Source organism: Polypterus senegalus, chromosome 2, assembly GCF_016835505.1.
Source record: "Polypterus senegalus isolate Bchr_013 chromosome 2, ASM1683550v1, whole genome shotgun sequence".
Taxonomy (NCBI): domain Eukaryota; kingdom Metazoa; phylum Chordata; class Cladistia; order Polypteriformes; family Polypteridae; genus Polypterus; species Polypterus senegalus.
The window spans coordinates 30,525,978-30,547,768 of NC_053155.1; the positions used below are offsets into that span (position 1 = coordinate 30,525,978).

Below are 21,791 nucleotides of genomic sequence, written 5' to 3' on the forward strand. Positions count from 1 at the left end.
CAAGCCTCTTATTGTATATTCACATCTAACATTCTTAATTCCTACATTTAATACATTATATAGGGTGAGTCAAAATTATGTTAATACTAATGGTACTGCTATGTACAGTATATACTTATATACAAATTTTGTGCACAATTTATGTTCCACATATGGTACACGTGTTGAACATGATGCCGACCGGTTGAGACATTCCTATGTCTTGCACATATGAAGTATGTTTTGTGAATAAATTGTTTTTGCCATTCAAATGTTAACATAATTTTAACTCTCTCTGCATTTACCAAAGCTTGAATTTTTTCCAGGTCTCTTTGTATTGATTTTAGATTATCTGTCATTTCACCTAGTGAGGTATGATCTTTAAACCTAACCAGCTTGTTATTAACAAAGAATGTCTACATATATTAAAAACCGCAGTGGTCCCAGCACTGAGCCCTGAGGGACACCACTTTGAACATCACCTTTTTATGATAAAGTTCCTTTCACCATTACCTTAGCCTCCTGTGTTTAAGCTCACACCCACACGCTGCACCCTGCATTCTGACTTCTTTTAGTTTGATCACGAAAAACTCAATTAAGATAAATGTCATCCTATGATCCTCTCTGGTCATATGCTTTTGTTGCTTTGACCATCATCCATTTGGAAGCAGTCATCCATATTAAATATCCATCCATTATCCAACCCACTATATCCTAACTACAGGGCCACGGGGGTCTGCTGGAGTCAATCGCAGCCAACATAGGGTGCAAGGCAGGATACAAACCCCGGGCAGGGTGCCAGCCCACCGCAGCCATATTAAATAGTCTTTTACATAAAAGACACCTCCTCCACTTTTTCAGTTTTTCTTGTCTTTCTTCAACCATCACAGCAGAACAACACAATAGAACAAGTTACACATGTCTGACTTTTTGTAATTTCTATGATATTAAAATTATGGGTAGCTATACATAATTCCAATTCACTTGCTTTATTCTTGATACTCCTTAAGATAAACAGTTTGTTAATGCATTACTGATATTACTTTGTTTTTTTACCTGTGAGCTATACATTTCCAAGTTTTCAGTTACAGTATATGGTAATCCTTCTAATCTTGTCAATTTTAGTGGACTGGCGCATGACACCACATTGTCTGATCTGGTCTCCTCAACTTTGCATCTAATTCTTAATTTGCTTTGAAGAAATTACAGCCTGCTCTTATATATGTCTGTTTTTAGCATTGTGAACAATGACAACTTTGTCCATCCTCACTCTACCCAACAAACTATTCATCCTTTTTAGGTAGGTCTCACATCTGAGACTGTCTTTCACTGGTGCACACCTGAACTTCAATCCACCTGATCTTTTACCAAGGACTGTTCTTCAGGTGATCCGTTGGGGCTAAACATCCCTGCAAAACACTCCAAAGTTATTAAAATCATGAACCAGCAAGATCCTGAAAAACTGCCGGACACTTCTAACTCTGGGGTTGATGTTCTTGTATAATGTGCACCTCCTGACTAGCACTTACCTCCGACTGTGACCCATCTGTCTCTTCCTCACTGGTCTGGAGTCTCCCCCCATTCCAGTTTGATGGACACAAGGGAAAAATCTTCCAATTATTTTTACAATGGATTAGCCAGCATTTCTCACATATGCAGGCCCCTTAGGAGCAGTCCTCACTGAAGTAACCTTCCAAACGCTCCAACATCAAACAGAATTTAAACTCTTGATTAACTATTTAACCACTTTTTCTTAAATTTAGATTTTTTTTTATAAATTATATTGTAATCATTCCATACAAATCAATCAATTTTTACAAAAAGTAGGATTGAGAACAAGTCGACCCCCCACCACTGAGAGAGAGAGCATGGCCAACAGAGTAAAACTTAAGGCTTGTAAACATACCTAAATTGATGACTTTGACAAGCAATAGAGATGAATGGAGAAGAAAAAGAAATGAGGAGATAACTGCTTCCTCTGTGCTTTAAAAGCTTATTCTAAAATATTGTTGATTAGATTCTGCCATGTTTTGAAAAAAATCTGTACAGATCTTCTAACTGAATATTTGATTTTTTCCAATTTCAAATAGTATAAAACATCGGTTTGCCACTGACTTAAAAGAGGAGAGTTTGGATTCCTCCAGTTTATCAGAATGAGTCTGCGTGCCAACAGTGTAGTGAATGCAATCACAATTTGTTTGTCTTTCTCCACTTTACACCCATCTGGAAGGACACCAAACACAGCTGTTAATGGGTTAGGAGGGATTGTGAGACCAAGGCTGTCTGAAAAGTAATTAAAAACTTTGGTCCAGAATGATGTTCATTTGGTGCAGGCCCAGAACATGTGACCCAGTGAGGCTGGAGCTCGATAGCAGCGTTCGCAGGTTGGATCATGCCCTGGAAGCATTTTGGAGAGTTTTAGGCGAGACAGATGTGCTCGATATATAATTTTGAGTTGAATAATTGTATGCTTTGCACATATGGAGCTCGAGTGAATTCTCTGCATTGCTACTTTCCACTCCTTTTCTGATATATTAATTGAGAGATCTTTTTCCCAGTGTCCTCTTCGATCTTTGAAAGGTAGGGACTGTAAAATAATTTTATATATTGCAGAGATGGTGTCTGTCCTCGAAACTGAGCAATATTATTTCAAGCATGGACGATGGTGCAAGATGAGGAAAATCGGGCAGGTTCTGTTTAACAAAGTTCCTGATTTGAAGATAGTGAAAGAAATGTGTAGCTGGAAAGTTAAATTTGGAATGTAATTGTTCATAGGATGCAAAGACGTTGTTTATATAAGGATCTCTAAGTTAGTTAATCCCAAATTTTTTCCAGATATTAAAAACTGCATATGTTTGCGAGGGTTGAAAGAGGTGGTTCTCTTGCAGTGGTGCCACAGATAAAAGATTCTCCATCTTAAAATGCTTTCTACATTGGTTCCATATTCTGAGTGAGTGAAGCACAATTGGGTTATCAGTATATTGCCGATAACTTGCATTTATTGGGGCACAGAGCAGGGAATATAAAGAAGTACTGCAGGATTTTATTTCTGTTGCTGACCAAGCTTGTGTATGTTCTTCTATTTGTGTCCAGGTTTTAATAGCTTGTGTGTTTGCTGCCCAGTATTAAAACTGAACGTTAGGAGGAGCCATGCCACCTTCTGCCTTAGGTCTTTGTAGGGTCGCTCTTTTGGATACGTGGATGTTTTGAGTTCCAAATAAATGAGGTTATTGTTGAATCTAATTGCTTAAAAAATGATTTATTTATGTATATCGGAATGTTTTGAAATAAAAAAGAAGCTTAGAAATTTAGATATGAACTGTGTGGCAGTAGGGGGCACTAGTGCTCCCTTGAACCCTCAGGTACAACTCCAGACACCAGGTAAAAGTCCAAGACTTTTTATTTTGGTTCACAGTGCACCAAGCACCTTCCACACTACTCATATATTAAACCACAAAAACACTACCAAATATTCTCTCTCCTCGCCCAGACACTTTGCTCCTCTCCCACCCAGCACAGCTCGTTGTCTGGAGTGAGGCACCGTCCTTTTATAGCCCCTGACCCGGAGGTGTTTCTGTCCCAACAGTCCACAGTTCCTTATTCCTTCCGGGTCAGGGCAATCAGTCCTTTACTTCAACCCGGGAGCACAACATTTCTTCCTGTCACGTGACCGTGACGTACTCCCGGGTCATATGGCATCACAGAGCCTATAAGCCCCCCCACAGCGACTCCTGGTGGTCCCCAAGGTATCCAGCAGGGCTGTGTATAAACACTACAAAGTCCATAAGTTTCTGCTGGACCTTAGGGCACGATCCTGCTGTCGGGAGAGCTCCTCCTGGTGGCCTGGGGGTGAGGACCGGCATGGGAAGCCGGCAGTCCTCCGCAACTGATAATAAATTAAATCCATTGCACCACTGAGTTGCCACAGAACTGGTTGAAAAGTGTATATAAAGCATATATATATGTTTATATATATGTTGAATAATTTCACTTATTGAGTGTCTCCCCATTATCCCCAGGAAGTCATGACACAAGAATGATTCTTCCCCCGCAAAAGTGGATATAAAATGTAATATGTTCCCTTTTTTTCCTACATGAGATCAGACTCACCTTTTAAATGTTAACATACCATAAACAGAACAACACAAACACTGTAAAAAAACTAAGCAAGCAAAATCAGATCAGCTAATATTCATTTGATATCTGATCGATCACGTGTAAGGCATTTATGTCAGGTTTAATCTTGTAGCTATCATATCATATGGGTTTTCTGCCAGCTCTAATCATTGTCAGTCCCAAGCAGTTATTAAATTTAAAGTGCCCATGCACTTTAAAATCCTGAGGCCAGCTTAAGATGTGCTTCCTAGGTGACATGTAAAGCAGCAACCAGGAAACTATTGGGTGTTTCCAGCAGGGGCTATTAAATTGTTTTTTACTTGACAATCTGAAGCAGTAAATGGGATCATGTTCTGTGAAACTTATTAACATCAGGTTTTGTATAATAGCTTATATTCCACTTAATTGTAACAGTTATACTTTTATTTATAAGTTACCATGATATTTAAATATTCTTAATAACACAATTTAATTGTAAAAAGAAAGTAAAGTCCATTGTATTGATATTCTTCTATCTTTTTCATTAAAGTAAATTTTATGTGTGATTCTTTTCATTGGCAGTGGATCAGTGTACCTTTTGCAATGTTCAATCCAGCTGTGTTAGACATTGGAAAAACAGCTGTTCAAAAAGTATACCAAGAGCCCTGGCTTGGGTCGATTGAATCCTCAGATATTATGATGTGGCTGGATAACTTTTGTCTGTTGGTAAGTTTCAAATTTAACTAATAATTTCATTGTACTCACCTAGGTAGGCAAACACATGTGAAAGGTGCTATATAAAATACAGTGGATTCAGAAACTATTCATACCCCTTCACATTCTGAATATTTCATTGTGCCGTAGATTTAATTTTAGAAGGATAAATTTGCCATTTTCCCCATTAAGCTACACTCATTAACCAATAATGACAAACTGAAAAGTTTTTCAAGATTGGTTTGCAAATGTATTAAAAACCAAAAATTGAAATCTCTCATTGATAGAAGACCCTTATTTCAGGACTTTGTAGAGACCCCTTTGGCAGCAATTTCACCTTCAAATCTTCCTGGGTAAATCTCTAGAAGCTTTGCACCCCAGGATGTGGGCAGTTGATCCCATTCTTCCTGGCAGGTCATCTCAAGCTTCATTAGTCTGGATGACAAACATTTTCAGGTGTCTCTATAAATGTTCTATGGAGTTTAAGTCTGGACTTGTATACCCTAGAACATCTCCAGCATTGTTTTAGCTGTATGCTTTGGGTCATTGTCATTCTGAAAGGTAAACAAACTATTGCCCTAGTCTAAGATCTGTTAGAGTACTCTGTTAAAGTGACCATTAGGTTCTGGGTCACGTTCCTGACTAAGGCCCCTCTTGCCTTGTTTTTCATTTTGGCAAGATGGCCAACTCTAAGAAGAGTTTTGACGGTTCCAAACTTTATTCATTTCACAATTGCAGAATTTAGTTGTGGAGAACATTCAACGCTTTAGAAATAGTTTCATTCCCTTGTCCTGTTCTACCCCTAACCACAGTTTCATCACAGAGGTCTACAGAGAGCTCCTTGCACTTCATGGCTTGGTTTTGTTATTACGTTCAGTATGAATTGAGGGGGCCTCTTATACACAAGAGTGTGCCTTTCTAAACAATGTCCATTCAGTTCAATAAATTTATAAATAAACTTGCAAATCTTTTTTGAAGCACATTTTCATTTTGTATTTATGAATTATTAAGTGCAAATTGGTGGGCAAAAATGTCAAATTTATTCTTTTAAATTAAATCTACAACACAAAGTGTGCAGAAAGTGAAAGAGTGAAGGGGTCTGAGAACTTTCTGAATTCACTGTAGGGCATGTAAGTAAGTATGTAGATAGATAGATAGATAGATAGATAGATAGATAGATAGATAGATAGATAGATAGATAGATAGATAGATAGATAGATAGATAAGGCACTATATAATAGATAGATAGATAGATAGATAGATAGATAGATAGATAGATAGATAGATAGATAGATAGATAGATATCAAAGGTGCTATATGATAGATAGATAGATAGATAGATAGATAGATAGATAGATAGATAGATAGATAGATAGATAGATAGATTGATTGATTGATTGATTGATTGATTTTTAGTTGGAACCATTTGTGTTGAGTGTCTAATTTCTTTATTTTCAGATGTTAGGTGGAATTCCATGGCAGGTTTATTTCCAACGAGTTCTGTCTTCCTCATCTGCAACATATGCACAGGTATTGTCTTTCCTGGCTGCTTTCGGCTGTTTAGTGATGGCTGTGCCATCTGTCCTGATTGGAGCCATTGGGGCATCGACAGGTAAGAAAGATGTTAACATTGCATGTTTATATCTCAAATGTCTGAATAACTGCTTAACCAATGAACTTTACTATAATGTGCTCTATCTATCTATCTATCTATCTATCTATCTATCTATCTATCTATCTATCTATCTATCTAGCAGTTCATTTGGTTATGGTAGAACACCCAGTGCTTAGGGAAATTTACAAATCAGGATTGCATCAAAATGTTATGATTAGGTAAAATACATAAAGTGTATGGCTACTGTATCATTCGGCACTGGGTACAATGTGTGCCCATCATTCAGCACAATGGTATTTCCAGTAGTTAATATTTCAGTGTGCTTTACATTCCTAAACATATGAATCATTTCACTGTGGCACACAATGCTCATAGCTTCAGAAGCCTTCAGGACTGGTAACACTACAGGGCATCTGCATGTTCTGTCCATTTTTTCTCTGGTTCATTGGACACTCTTAAATTGGTCCAGTATGAGTAAGCATGCCCTGCAATGGACTGGTACCTTGGATCAGGATGGGTTCCTGGCTAGTGGCAGCCCCTGTGACCCTGTGCTGATTTGAATGCTTTTGAAAATGGCTGAATGAATAAATAATTGACAGCTCATCTTTAGTCACTTGGGTTCTATGCTCAGTTAGAATGACTATGGAGTAACAAATTCTTCAGATATCACTGTGGAACTCTGATGTTCTCTAATAACTCAGTGAAGTGCAGAAAGATTGTTGTAGGTATGAAGGAGCTCCAGTAGTTGATGACTTTAAAGCCAATATGCTGTTGTATCCAAGTGTGCTTCTTCCTTGTGCCTGACACTGACAACTCCTTATCAAACCTTTTTAGTTCTATTCAGGGACACAGAGGCCTGGTGCTACTCTTAGTCACACAGGATCTCAATTCAATTACCACCCCTGGACTGGGCACTTCAGTACACAAACATTCATTTAATGAACAGACACCAGTCAACCAAGCACAAGAGATTTTTTGTAGATTAAAACCTAAAGCACACACACAGAAAGAACATGCAAACTCCAAACAGATGCAAACCCAGGACCTTGTGGTGTGATTTCCAAAGCTTTTATTTCTACACCACATACCAGTTAGTCAGGTACAATATGTGTATCCTGCATGTCTGAAACAAATCAATAGAAAGTGTCCATGACTGCAGATAGATCACAAGATTAATCAAGTGAGTTTTATGAGAAAGATGGTCAAGATGAATTTAACTTCCATAATTGTTTTACACCAACAATGTGGCTCAATGGTGATGTTTATATACATGACTGACATTTGCTACAATTAATCCTATCTTTTTATTTTTTCTTTTATGGTGTACTTCATAATGAACAGCATGGAACCAGACCACATATGGACCACAGTGGCCACAGGACAGACATCAGTCTGATATGATTTTACCAATAGTGTTGCAGCACCTCTGTCCACCATACATTTCATTTTTTGGCCTTGGTGCCGTGTCAGCTGCAGTGATGTCTTCTGCTGATTCCTCCATTCTGTCTGCAAGCTCCATGTTTGCACGCAATATCTACCATCAGGCTTTTCGACAACAGGTATTAAACATTCTATTCATTGTACTGTATGCTGTAAGCCCAAGTCAGACAGCTACTAGTCACTGCTATGTAACAGGAACTTTTTAATAAAGGCTTCTTTGGACATGGTTAGAACATGAGAGGATTAAATAAATAGGGAATTTAAATGCTGAGATTGAAGGGGCATCTTATATATAAGCAGGCAGACCATTCCACAGCTTCAGGGCCCTGTAACTAGAAGCTTCACGTCCCACTGTTATTTTCTTAATCCTTGGAATTTTAAGTAGGCTGGCATCTTGAGATCTCAATGTGTGATCATGGCTTGTAAGAAATGAGAAGTTCAAATAAATAGGCAAGGCTTTATACGTTAAAAGGAGGATTTTGAAATCATCCCTATACATAACCGGGAGCCAATGTAGGGACTTCAGAACTGGAGTCATGTTTGCACTTTCTTGTTCTTGTAATATTTCTTGCAGCAGCATTTTTGAATTAATTGAAAGCTGCTTAAAGAACGATTTGAAAAAAAAGTGAATAACAGAAGTCAATTCTACTATAAATAAATACATAAAATAATTTCTCTGTATCCTCCATATTTGGAAACCATCTTCCAATGTTTTTAAGTTGGAAAACAGTGTGTATTTACACAGGCCCGGTTCTAGAGTCAAAGCCGCCATCGTGTCATTATAATCGTGTCGCCCTATAATACCTTCACTCGTTTAAACACTGAACACTACAAACACTTTTGATTGATGTGTTGCGTACTTGAGCTGCAACAATTCACGAGTTGTTTTTTCTTTGAAGCAAGTTTGGCCGCCTTCGTGCACTTTGCTTTGCACAACCGGCAGAACTGGGCCTGTATTTACATGATATGCTAGTGTCAAAGATAAGCACCTAAATTGCTTTCTCATTCCATAAGACTAATGGTGACTTTAAATGAGTTTAAAAAGGGTCAGAATGTTGTTATGGTCAGTGTCATTTTTCCCCAGTAAATAACATTTTTGGTAATGTCATCTTGTGGTTATTTACTACAATTTTACAGATTTTTTTTAATAGTTTTGTCTATTACCTTCCATAATGTCAGTTAGTTTCTGGTTTTGCGACAGTCATTTGTAGAATTGTAGATTTGTAGAATATTATATAAGAATTTGGGGGTTCTTATCAGAACCTGAAAGACTTTGCTAGGAAAAATAACTGTTCTTGTGTTCACTTTATCAAAGCATAAGGATTTTGAAATTGCACTCCAACCCTGAGTTTAAATGTGACCCTAAAATAGCTATGTCTCGTCATTTGTCTGGCTACTTACTGTATTTCCTTGTAACGTAATACATTACAGAATTTGGTTTGTATACAGATAAATATTTAAAGCTTATTTTCTTTTTATGGAAATAGTTAAAAGGCAATTGAATGTGGCAGGTGAGGTAGTAAGAAGGTAGTAGTAAGGAGGTTCCAATAAGAAAATGGCTATGCAACTGAATGGGTGTCATGGATAAATCCCAAAAGCACTAAACGGGGGAAATCCTATCAAAAAACCCTGGCTAGACACAAAAATGGCCTTGTAGAATCTTTGTAAAATAAAACATTTGTTCTTCTGAAAAAAAAAAAAAAATCTTCAGTAATAATGAAGCTGCATGGAGAACAAAAAAAAACAATAGTCCCAATACGAAATCCCAAGCATAGTTAAAATACAAAGTGAAATGTCAAAAATCCAGTAACCTTAAAACATATTGTAATTTGCAAAAAGCACAAGAACTCATCACTCGAAAGCACATTTGAAATGAACCACCAGGAACTGTGGGAGACCCTCTGGATTTATAGGTGAAGGGGAGTTACTGACAGTGACTGGCAATCACTGAAACATAAACAAACTCAATGGCAAATAAACAAATAAAATTGATACATACAAAAGCATCAAAATTTAACAAAGATGACATAAAACATGAATGTGAACTACAGCCGGGGAGGAACCCTGAATGAGATATAACAGTATGTGCTCCCGTGGCATGCATGGTTATTGGTGTACTACATGGCCCAGATGTGACTCTGGGTAGGAGAAACAGATCGCCCAAAGCTATCCTGCCGTGGTTGGAGAAAAGGCAATAAGAAAGTTCTACTACAGTATTGCTATACACTCGTTACAGAGAGTTTAAGTCCTGGGAAAAACAGTAGAAGTAGTAGTACAGACAGAGAGATGTTGAAGCTCATCTGGCTACAGGCTTGTATGTGTGTATAAGTGTGACTTTGAATGCAATTATGGAAGCCCTTCTGGTCAGAGTGAGCACAGAGTGTAAGCCTGAATTCCCAGGTGCTTCCCAGCTAGAAGAATGGGATTGGCATCAGAACATATTAGTCGTGATTGTAATGACATTGATCTGTGAATTTGAACTCTAATTGTGTTGTCTGAATTTATTTACATACGAGAAACGGTAGTGTTTGCAGGAGTTGTTGTACATGGTGTATTTACGATGGTTCAAGTAAAGAGTTACTTATTTCCAAACAACATGTCTCTGTGTTATTTGAAATTAGTTTGTGAAGAACCTTATTTTTTTCTAAAGAGGAAAAAGATCTTCCCATGGGTTTTTTTTCCTAAATATTTTTCTTTATATTGTATCTGTTTTTATGTGTGTCACTGCTAAAAAAATTGTTCAAATAATTAAGCATTTTTTCACATTTATAAATAAAAAAAATCATTGAAATGTTTGTGTCTGTATCTCAAATATCTCAACCACTTATCGTTTGGTTTCAGTTACGACTCCAGATGCCCAGGGTTTGAGTTTGGGCACGGTGCATCACACTTCTGGTTATCCTTCAATACCATTTTTAAAGATTTGCTTTCCATTTTGACTATTCATTGGACTATTGATATTACATTTTGACAATTGTGGTGATATAATTTAGTTCTAGGTTCTTTTACGATCATTCGTAAATGGTGTATGGAGCATGTGATGTCAGACAGTCTCATATTATGTAAGATGGTGTGGCTCCTTGCATTTCTTACCAGAACCTTTAACATTTAATCAAAAAGACTTTGCTAGGAAAAACAACTCTACTTGTGTTTACTTTGTTCAAGTGTAAGGATTTTGGAATTGCATTCTGACTTTGAGTTTAGTGCCTCTAAAATATTTAGCTGTCTGGTTATTGTTTTCCTGTTTGTCCTCTACTACAGTTTTGCCTGGCGTTTCCTATCTCTTACACATGCTGCTCATTTTCAATCAGAAATATTCTGTTGTACAGACATATTATTAATTGTAATATTCGTCTATGATAAAGGGCTGAATTTCTTAAACTTTTTTTCACAACCCAATCTTGCCCTTCTTAGTGTCTTCCAGTCCACAGTCTTTGACATGGGGAGAGGCTCTACCCTTGGGTAATCGCCTCCAACAGTCATAGTAGTGTGTGTGTGGGGGGTTCCCCATTAAGAATTACTTAACACATTGATGCTGCATCATTTATTACTAGGACACTGCAGTACTGGTCTATGCATATCTTATACTGTATATAAACATCTACACGTGGAAATGTGTGTGTCTGTCTGTCCCAGAAGTGAGAGGTGGAGTCGGGGTAAGGGTTCCGAGGATCCGCAAGTGAGGCCATCATTTCGGTAAAGCAAAACCTCTGAAGAAAGAGGCACTCGCTTAGCGGCTTAAACAGAACCGAGGCAAGCACATCGGCAAAACAGTATCTCTTTTACTTTTCTTCCTGCCGCTAATACACAAGCGAGGTGAGCACACCGGCAAAAGGAAACCTCTGAAGAAAGACAAAGTCGCTTAGCCACAAACAAAGCATGTCGGCAACATGAAACCTCCTAGCAGACAGATGCCCAGAGTAGTTCCTTTCAATTACCTGACATCTCTATGTTTCAATTTTTTTCTGACGATTTCAATAGTTTCTAGGACCTCGTGCTTTTTACAGTACGGGCTTACACAGCTATTTTTATATCTAAGCGTGGAAGTGTCTGTGTCTGTCTGGCCTGGAAGTGAGAGGTAGAGTTTGAGTAAGGGCTGCACCTCAGAGGAAACAGAAAACTCGCTTAGCCACTAATACAGAAGCGAGGCCAGCAGGTCAGCAAAATGAAACCTCAGAAGAAAGACAAAGTCGCTTAGCCGCTAACATCGGTAAAACATTATCCATTTTACTTTTCCTCCTGCCGCTAATACAGAAGCGATGCGAGCACATTGGCAAAACAAATCCTCCTAGGAGGGAGATACCCAGAGTAGTTCCTTTCAATTACCTGACATCTATACATTTCTTTTTTTATCTGACGATTTCAATAGTTTCTAGGACCGCAGGCTTTTTACAGAACAGGCTTACACAGCTAGTCTTATATCTAAGGATGGAAGTGTCTGTGTCTGTCCGGCCCAGAAGAGAGAGGTGGAGTTAAAGTAAGGTCTCCACCATAGAGGAAACAGAAAACTCGCTTAGCCACTAATACAGAAGCGAGGCCAGCAGGTCAGCAAAATGAAACCTCAGAAGAAAGACAAAGTCACTTAGCCGCTAACATCGGTAAAACATTATCCATTTTACTTTTCCTCCTGCCGCTAATACATAAGTGATGCGAGCACATTGGCAAAACAAATCCTCCTAGGAGAGAGATACCCAGAGTAGTTCCTTTCAATTACCTGACATCTCTACATCTAATTTTTTTTCTGACAATTTCAGTAGTTTCTAGGACCCGGGCTTTTCACAGCATGGGCTTACACAGCTAGTATGATAAATAACGAACTCTATGAAAATTTTTAAAAACGTAAATGTGAATATGAATAGAAATATGTTAGAAAGTAATAGTTTTATTATGAACACTAAATCTGTCAAAAATGTAAAGAAACTGTTAATTACTTTATTTTCACCAGCAACATGAGTGAAAGTCCGTCATTTGATTGAGAGTCCTAGAAGGATAGCAGCATGTAGAGTGCAGGTTTAGAAAATAAATATAACGTGTTTCTTTGTGTTGTCCATGCACTTGTTGGTGATTGTTTGCAGTTAGTTGGCACCAGAATGCCTATGTTGTGCTGTCCTGACAGTTGTTACAAGTCAGGCGCCTTGAGATGAAGAAACGTCTTCACTATCCGCATCAGTATCAGAGCACACAGGTTCCATGTCATTTAATTATCGATATCTCAATCACTGTCATCATCATCAAAATGTTCATCTTACAACAGATCTAGCTGTTTGAACACATCAGCAACTTTATACTTTTTTCACAACTACTTAACTACTAGATTGTCTATTTATAGCACTATTTCCCACTAACTGTTGAGTCTAAAAAAAAAATTCTATGGCTGTCCACTAGATGGCAGCATTAAAAAAAGAGACGTGGCAACAAAGCTCAGCAGCAAATAGTTGCTGTATACTGAGATATGAGTTCTCTCGTACGTCACGTCTTGACAGACTCAATGAGATATGATTTAACTCGTACCTCGCGTTCAAAGTGTTAAACAACTCGTGGAAACCCATTGTGAGACACTTGGCAAGCCGTACACAACCCATTCCCATTAAATACAGCATTGGGCAGCAAGCTGAGATCCATTTTGATCAAGAAACTGTGATATAGAGTGTTCAGTTCTTTAACATTTAATATGCACAATTTATTAACATACTGTATTTCAAAGTAAACAGCTATGGTAATTTTCAATGTCATGGAATGACAGAGGTAAAATCGTTATTTGTTCATTCTTTAATACTTTTTCCTAGTGTATGCTAATCAATTTAGGCCCTGAAAATGTGGCTTCCTAAAATAAGTACTGAGTGTTGTTTTTCTTTTCACAGGCATCCGACAGAGAGATCTTGTGGGTCATGCGGATCACCATTTTTGTGTTCGGAGCTGTAACAACAGCCATGGCCCTGCTAACAGGAACAGTTTATGGACTGTGGTACCTGAGTTCGGATCTCGTCTATGTCATTATTTTCCCCCAGCTACTCTGTGTGCTGTTCATCAGAGGAACAAACACTTATGGTTCAGTGGCAGGATATGTTTTTGGGCTGCTTCTGAGAATCGGAGGAGGAGAGCCATACCTCAAACTGCCTCCATTCATCTATTATCCTTGGTGGGAGACAATTGGAAGTGTCCATCCTTTGACACATACAGAAGAGTACACAATTGTCCAGAAATTCCCCTTCAAGACTGTGTCAATGATTTCATCCTTCTTAGGAAATGTTTTATTTTCTTATTTAGCTAAATATCTTTTTGAAAGTGGTCTGTTGCCACCAAAGTATGACTTCCTCGAATCTGTTGTTGCAAAGCACAGTAAGGAAAATATGGATAAAACAACCTTGGTGAACGATGACAATATTGTCCTTTCAGAATTGGCGCCAGTAAAACCAAGGCACAGCATTGCGCATGCAGCGGTTTTCATAAATAAAGAAGCACTAAGTGAAGAAGACAGCAGCCCTGATTCACCGAATGATGGAGAAGATTAACGTTTCCTTCAGCTTACAACATCGCCTTAAATGAATGGAGTAAAGTGTACAGAAATTTGAAATGGTGGCTTTGGCAAAAAAAAAAAAACAACAAAACAACATTTTGTTGGTATTAATTTGCTGCTATATTATTTATTTTTTAATGAATAGGCAATGAGGGCATACTGCTCATTATGGTAGGATAGGCATCTGTTAAGAGGTGCTGGAGAATTTGCCGTTAATTTATTACTAGTGCAATACTACGACCTGGATGATATCCTTATTCATGTTTGGAGGCAGTGTCTTTCATTTGAAAAGATATGTGCAGCTTTATTTTTTTAATTGTCCTGTATTGGATAATGTAAACAGAATATAGGAAATGTTATAAAGGAACCCGTAATAGCAATAACAGGTCATCTATGAGCAATAGACGAGGTGAACTCAACAGGCTGTGGCCTGTGACTGCATTTAGTCGGCTCCCAAGGGTGATTTAATGCATCTTCTTTTGGAAGACCAATTCTTCAAGTTTTTATAGCATATGAAGGCAACTTTAATTACATGTACCCTAAATTTCATCATGGCAGGGTTCACTAGGGGCCCAAAATACCAGCATGCTCTAGGCAGGTAAAGGGTGGGTGAGCATGTTGCCACATTTTTGCTTTATCGGTCAGCTAGGTATCACTGCTAATGTATATGACCCCCAGGGTTAGCCCATAAATACGTGACAAGAACATGCAGACTGTTCAGATTCAGAAGCTGTGAGGCAAAAGTGATAAAGGCTGCCTGCTATCATTCAAAATTAGAGTGCATTGTTACCATTAACAATGATGTTAACATCTACGTAAATAAACTAAAACAGAAGTTGTCATCATTCCAAAAATTTTAGCATTCCAAAAACCGATTAACCTGCCGGTTGTCAAGGTGGACTGGAGTCAAATAACTGCCTAGGAAAAATTGAAGATGGATAATAAGAAGGAGAAGAATCAAATTCTAACATGCTAGGAAAAGTCAAAAAGAAGTTCATAAAGGCCTAATCTGCAAAGCAGAAGCTGAAGTCTAAGGAAAACTAGTGATATTCCTATCCTATTATGCTATATATCTTTATTCTTTAAGAATGTATCCCCAAAATAGGACATTCTTCCTGTGATGGTACCATTGTAAATCAGGGTGGTGTAATTGCAGCATGAGTTCAGGAATGATGAGACTAGTGAGATGGTACACACTGCAAGACACACAATAGTGGTGACCACAAAAAAAAAAAAGAACCATGCAATGGAGTAGTAATTTGCTGTTTTTAAAATAATTTTTCTAATCTGCCTTTATGGCTCATTCGTAGCTTCGAACATCAAATAATTATTTACTTTATATTCGTGCTCTAGGAGAAATTCATTATGATTTATGTTTTCCGCGTCACTATTTTGCTTTTTTGTAGGGGCTGTCATTTTTGTGAGCTGGTTACCATAATGCTGTAGACCATTGCTAGAGAGCATGGTCTTAGGACGTCATAAGCACAACGCTTTTTAAAATGACAAGTTAGACTGCGGATACACTTCCTAAAAATCTTTAGCAGTGTGCAACGTGTGGCACGTGCTTATAGATTAAGAATTTACAATTCCTTTTTCGAGTTTATGGACTAGTAAAGCATGCGGAACTACAGTCCTAAAATAAAACACCAAGAACTTACACTTGACTATGAATTCTAAACATGTATGTACCACATCCTGGGCACTATCACTTGATAGGCTTGTAGGGATTGTGCTTTAATTACGGGACACTTTTCTGCCCACTTTCCGGAACAAGTCAGGTCATAAGTCTTCGATTAAGACAGAGATCAAGATTCTAGCCTCATTAGTTTGAGAGTAATCATATGACAGACGGACAGACATTAGAATTTTATAGGTAGAGTTTCAGATTTGGTCATTAATGTTATTGGTTCATTCAGTTTTGATCCTTCTGTATTTACCTACCCTGTATCTAGTTTCATCCATTTCCAAATGGAATACCTCAACTAGAAAAGTACTCACATTTCAGGATTTTGGATACCGGAAGTAAATGTCAGCTTTCTTTCTCAATACCCTCCAAACACTCACATATAATTATGAAAAAACATCTGTTTCAAAAGACTTTCGGCGATTAAGAGGTGACATGATTGAAGTGGAGAAGGCAGAGTGGTATAGTGGCCGTGCTGTTGCCTCATAGTAAAGTTACCGAGGTTTGCCTCCCAGTTTTTCCCTGCATGGAGTTTACTTGTCCTGCCAATGTTTGCATGGGTTTCCTCTGGATGATCCATTTTTCTCCTAAAACCATGAAGGTTATGTGAATTGGCAGCACTAAATTGGCTCTAGTTTGCACCCAGTGAGTGTTGGACTTTCACTCAGTCCAGGGTTTGTTCCTGCCTTGTGCCCTGTGCTTGCTGGGATTGGCTCCAGCACCCCCGTGTGAGTCTTCCCTGGATTAAATGGGTTAGAAAATGACATGACGTGATTTAAGTGTTTAATATTTTGAATGAAAGGAGTTAGTACAGTAGGTCTCAGTTGTTACTTTGAAATAAATTCTGCAACAAGAACGCAAGGACACAGTTGGAAGCTTGTTAAGAGCAACTTTTTCACAAATGTTAGGTTTTTCTTCAGGCAAAGATCCATAGACCCAATGAAATAAATTACCAAGTAGAGTGGTGGAGAGTAGGACCTTCAGATGTTGACTTGATATTTTTTGGACAATTGAGATGAATGGATGGATGAGATTGTTGAGTGGAGTGGCCTGTTCTCATCACAATGTTCAAAAGCTGAAAGTACTAAATAAAAGGCAAGTTTAGTAGCATAAACCCCACCACTGACCCACTATGTAATGCTGGGCGAGTTGACTGAAATGTCAGGGCTCCAGTTATAGAAATACAGAAGCAATTAAACTGCAGTGTGCACATAAAGCACGTTGGAAAAAAAGTTCAATAGAGAAGGGGGGCTACAGTGTACAGTATAAGATGGCACCGAGTATGGCTGTCGTGTTGCCAGCTCCCACAGTCAGCATTTACTGTAGACCTTGCACACAAGTTGTTCACTCACATTCATGTTAAGTGATGGGGCAATAAAAGTGACTTGACTTGACTTGATAAGACCTCTAGTTCAAAATTTCCATTGACTCATTATGTGACCCAACAAAAGTCTTCCATTTACAAGTAGAGAGCTGATAACATGTGATTGTATATTCATGTTCAATTTAGGAGGCAACCTCATACAGCAGGGTTGTCAAACTCCCTGAGGTCTACAGTGACGTTAGCCAAGTTCTCCATCAGTAGCCAGTTGCTTCAGCTAATTGCTTTGGATTCATTTTAACTGATGTGCTTGTTAAGACTCAGACCTCTTAATTTTTTCTTTTATTATTAATTATCAGCTAAGCAAAAATTAGATTCAAAGTTAGCTAAATGAGCATCTTAAACAGGGACCTCAAAATCCAATTTCATAATTAGAAGCCATTTCATGTTACTAGTGAAACCCATTATTTAAATTCCGTGGCTTGTTGGTGCAAGCAGGTCCTCCATCTTGCAGGGAAAACTTGGTGGCAGGATTGGCACTCCAGTCACCGTAAAAAACTTGACACTGTTCCATTCCAATAAAACTAGAATGGTTGCACGGCTACACTCGGGTCCTGATTTGGGATCCTGAGGTGGTTCGTCATGTGGTTGGCACAGCAGCATGCTGTACCAGTGCGCGATACCCAACCTCTCTCTCCTCTCTCTTTCACCTGATGGACACACGGGTTCAAATCAGATCAGATCATCTTGTCGTGTTGGCTCACTTTGCATATCATTGAGTGCGCACAGAAATCTGGTTTCTAAGATGCCGTGTAAACCCTTATTCTGAATATTGTGAGAAACCAGGTTAATACATACATATTTCTCTGCCAGTAACCCGGCTATTTTGCTGCATAAACCTTTAACCGGGTTAAAGGTAATGATTTCTGAGTGTCTCTTTGCTTCACACATGCTTTCTACTGGTAGAAGATGGTCGAAGTGTCTGCAAGACAAATTTCCTGAGGCAAATGCTTGGGCGATCACATTACTCCTTCTCCAGGTTGAAATGTGTTGTTGTTCAATGCCGTCCTTCTATGGATTGGTCGTCAGCTATTTCTCGCTCACTGGGGCTAATGAGGTGGTAGGCACTCGACTCTTTCCACCAAGCAGATAGCAAGCCATTTCCAGGTTAGACCAGGTATCACACTTGCTGTTAGCTCTAGTTGGTTGTTGCCAACTCAAGGTGGTCCTCTGTCCAACATGACACCAGACCCACTGCTGCCCGAGTCTTTACAGCACTCATTGGCTGACATTTGCAGGGTTCCTGTTGAGCCTGTCCATCTTTTGTAGTACCCTAGGTGGTACTTTGGTTACTGCTCACCGCTGATGCCATAGCCCCAACAGACAATCCCCTACTTAGTCATTCACGCCTTCACCACACTGAGGTGAGAGTCGATCTTTGATGGAGTCTGATTGAAATTATCTGTATAAATATTTCAGAAATTGCTATATATACTTATTCTATTGAAGTAAAAATTATTGTTATATCAGCAGCACTAGAAGCACACTTATCAGTACGCTGCTCCTTTGCAGGGTTCAATTGCACAGCCAAGCAGAACAGAGTATGTTGCATGCAGTCTGCTAAGAGTAACATATTAATTAAGTGTCAGTTCTGCTTTAATCCAGTTATTTGCTATAGATATGCTGAAAACACTGTGAGTGGGTGATGTAGTGGTCAGTCTCCATACTTCGGATCTTCTGTTGTTCAGGTTAAGGATGTAAAAAAGGGGATGGATGTTACTTACTTCACAGCACACAAGGGACTAAACAAATTAATAAAACATATGAGAATTATCACAGGCTTCGTGCTTGCTTTGTGATTCACGGTGGATGTTTAACTCTTTTATGTGCAGTTTAATACCGTCGGAGTGTTTTGCCAAAGGAGAACTCCAGCAGCGTACTTACGCATGTAAATGGAGGCCTTTAAAAAACTATTTCTACTTTTAATGGGTTGCTCACCTTATCCCGATTTTGTGTGTGCCTGTTTCATGTAAACACACTTATTGTTTGATTGATTATTAAGGGAAAAAAAAGAAGATTTCTAATTTTGAATTTGGACAAAAAATAATTAAGGGTTCTAAATGTTAAAAAGCAAGTCAGTTACCATTAAGTTAAAAGAAGTGTGCTTCATTATGAACAGTAATTGGCTAGTAATTGACAAAGTGGCTGGAATGATAACCTGCTGGATCCTGAGTTTGATACGCACAGGGTGCTGGCACACACCAGTCAATCTAAATGGGACATCAGAATCGGGCACGTTGTGTAAAATCTCATGGACGCCATTTCATACTGTGCCGCTAACACATTGCGTCATGCCAAGTGAATCAATTATTCTGGCTGAGGGGTAGCTATGGCAAGATTGTAATGATTGTGCTATATGACAAACTCATAAGAGAATAGCAGTATACAAAATCTCTAAATTATAGATTTAAACCTTACAAGTGACTGGCATACTGTATGATGTCATTTAAGCAGTCATTTTAATAAAATCTGTTGAGCACATGATAATGATCACGATTTAAAGATGCCATAACAGATGAAAACATGCTTGCTTTCTTGCTTGTGCTTTATGACAGGGCTGTCCTGTAGCTCTTCCATATATTAAATAGTCCGGTTGTGCATAGCAGATCTTCATCATGCCAAAATGTTCATGATGAGGCCATTTGTTTTGTTTGAACTACAACAACATGTTGTATGTTTCTTGAAGGATAAAATGTTTGATTTTGATTTAATTTTTCCAAAAAATATCCAGCCAATGAGAAATGTTAAAAATGAGCACTGTGTTATATTGCATTTTGTTGATTTGGATTTGTCCTGAATGTTAAACTAGGATGACTTAGGTGGCTCTTTCTGGGCCTACATGCCAGACCTGTTCTGAATGTTCACTTTATGACCTTCAAGAGTCACAGAAAAGTGAATTGTCTTCAGGGCCCAATTCAGTGCCAATCAATTTGGAGGCCCGACTAAGTTTTTAACTAGCCATCTCATGAATAGTACCGTATTTACGCATGTACCACGCGTACATTTTTTTCCCAAAAATTAGCATTAGAAAACCAGGTGCGCATCATACACGAGGAACTGTAATTCTGTAATGTTTACTTCTTCTGCTTGGGCTCGCTCGCTTGCTCGCCCACTCGCGCTCTTTCTCGCTCGCCCACTCGCGCTCTTTCTCGCTCGCCCACTCGCGCTCTTTCTCGCTCGCTTGCTCGCCCACTCGCGCTCTTTCTCGCTCTCTTGCTCGCGCACTCGCTCTCTCTCTCTCTCACTCGCTTGCTAACTCACTCACGCTCTCGCTCAACATCGCTCTCTCTCTCTCTAAACGCTTCCTATACAATCACAACGCACGTCGTACATGGGGCAAAACTTTTTTTGCGATTTTCTTTGTAAAAATTAGGGTGCGCGTCTTACACGAGGGCTCGTGGTACACGAGTAAATGCGGTATTTTGATATAACAGTTTCATATCTTCTGTTGCCTGTAGGAGGTGTACCAGGCCTCAAACCCCAGACATAACTTTACCTACACAAATCCCAACTTTAACGTAAGAAACACCATCAGACAGGCTTCTTCTATCTTCCTCAACACAATTTTTTTCTTTCCTTTCTTTTTTTCTAAAGCTCTCCAGGTGAATGTCATCCTACTCCTACTTTCTTGTTTTCTTAGGGTTGCTGTTACAAAACAGGGCCTTTTAACACCTATTGAGGCATTCCTTGTGTGATTTTGGGTTATATGAGAAATAAATTGTTGTTGTCCATACTGTCACCCCAGAGGGCAGCAGTGCAGCTTGTTTGGCCTAGAGGGGGCTGGGTGGTCTCATGGCCTGAAACCCCTGCAGTTTCTATTTATTTCTGAGGCCGTCTGGAGTTTTTTGTTTTTTGTTTGTTTTTTCTGTCCTCCCTGGCCATTGGACCTTACTTTTATTCTATGTTAATTAGTGTTCCCTAATTTTAATTATTTATTTTATCTTTTTTCTGTTTCTTCATCATGTAAAGCATTTTGAGCTACATTGCTGGTATGGAAATGTGCTATAGAAATAAATATTGTTGTTGTTGGAGTGTCTTTGGCTCCACCAAGAAGCACTGCTGGGTCAGGCAGAACTTGCCTAGAATGGAGGAGCTTCATCCTGGCATCACCCAAGTACCCCTACAGGGTTACCACCAGGATTACAGCTCCCATGCTCTCTTGCAGGAACACATGTGGGAGCCCCCAAACCCAAACGTGTACACAATGGACATGTGCCTCCAGAGGGCAATCTCCCCCTTTGTATCCATTATGTGCCAATAAAAGTGACTTGATACGATTAGACTTGACTTGATAGCCTCCTGTCCAGGTACGGAACTGTCATCTATCCCACTCAGGATTCCAGCCTCACCTTGCCTTCCATGACAC

General features: G+C 38.9%; 1 protein-coding gene across 1 annotated transcript in view; it reads left to right on the forward strand.

Annotated features, from left to right (window-relative positions):
- Positions 1-16,777, forward strand: part of LOC120522836 (high-affinity choline transporter 1-like) — a 51,744-nt gene extending 34,967 nt beyond the window's left edge. Inside the window, exons 6-9 of the mRNA XM_039743526.1 lie at positions 4,657-4,800; positions 6,247-6,400; positions 7,745-7,962; positions 13,705-16,777. Of these exons, the coding sequence (XP_039599460.1) occupies positions 4,657-4,800; positions 6,247-6,400; positions 7,745-7,962; positions 13,705-14,355 (1,167 nt within the window). The 3' untranslated portion in view covers positions 14,356-16,777. The remainder of the gene's footprint in view (positions 1-4,656; positions 4,801-6,246; positions 6,401-7,744; positions 7,963-13,704) is intronic.
- Positions 16,778-21,791: the final 5,014 nt, after the last annotated feature.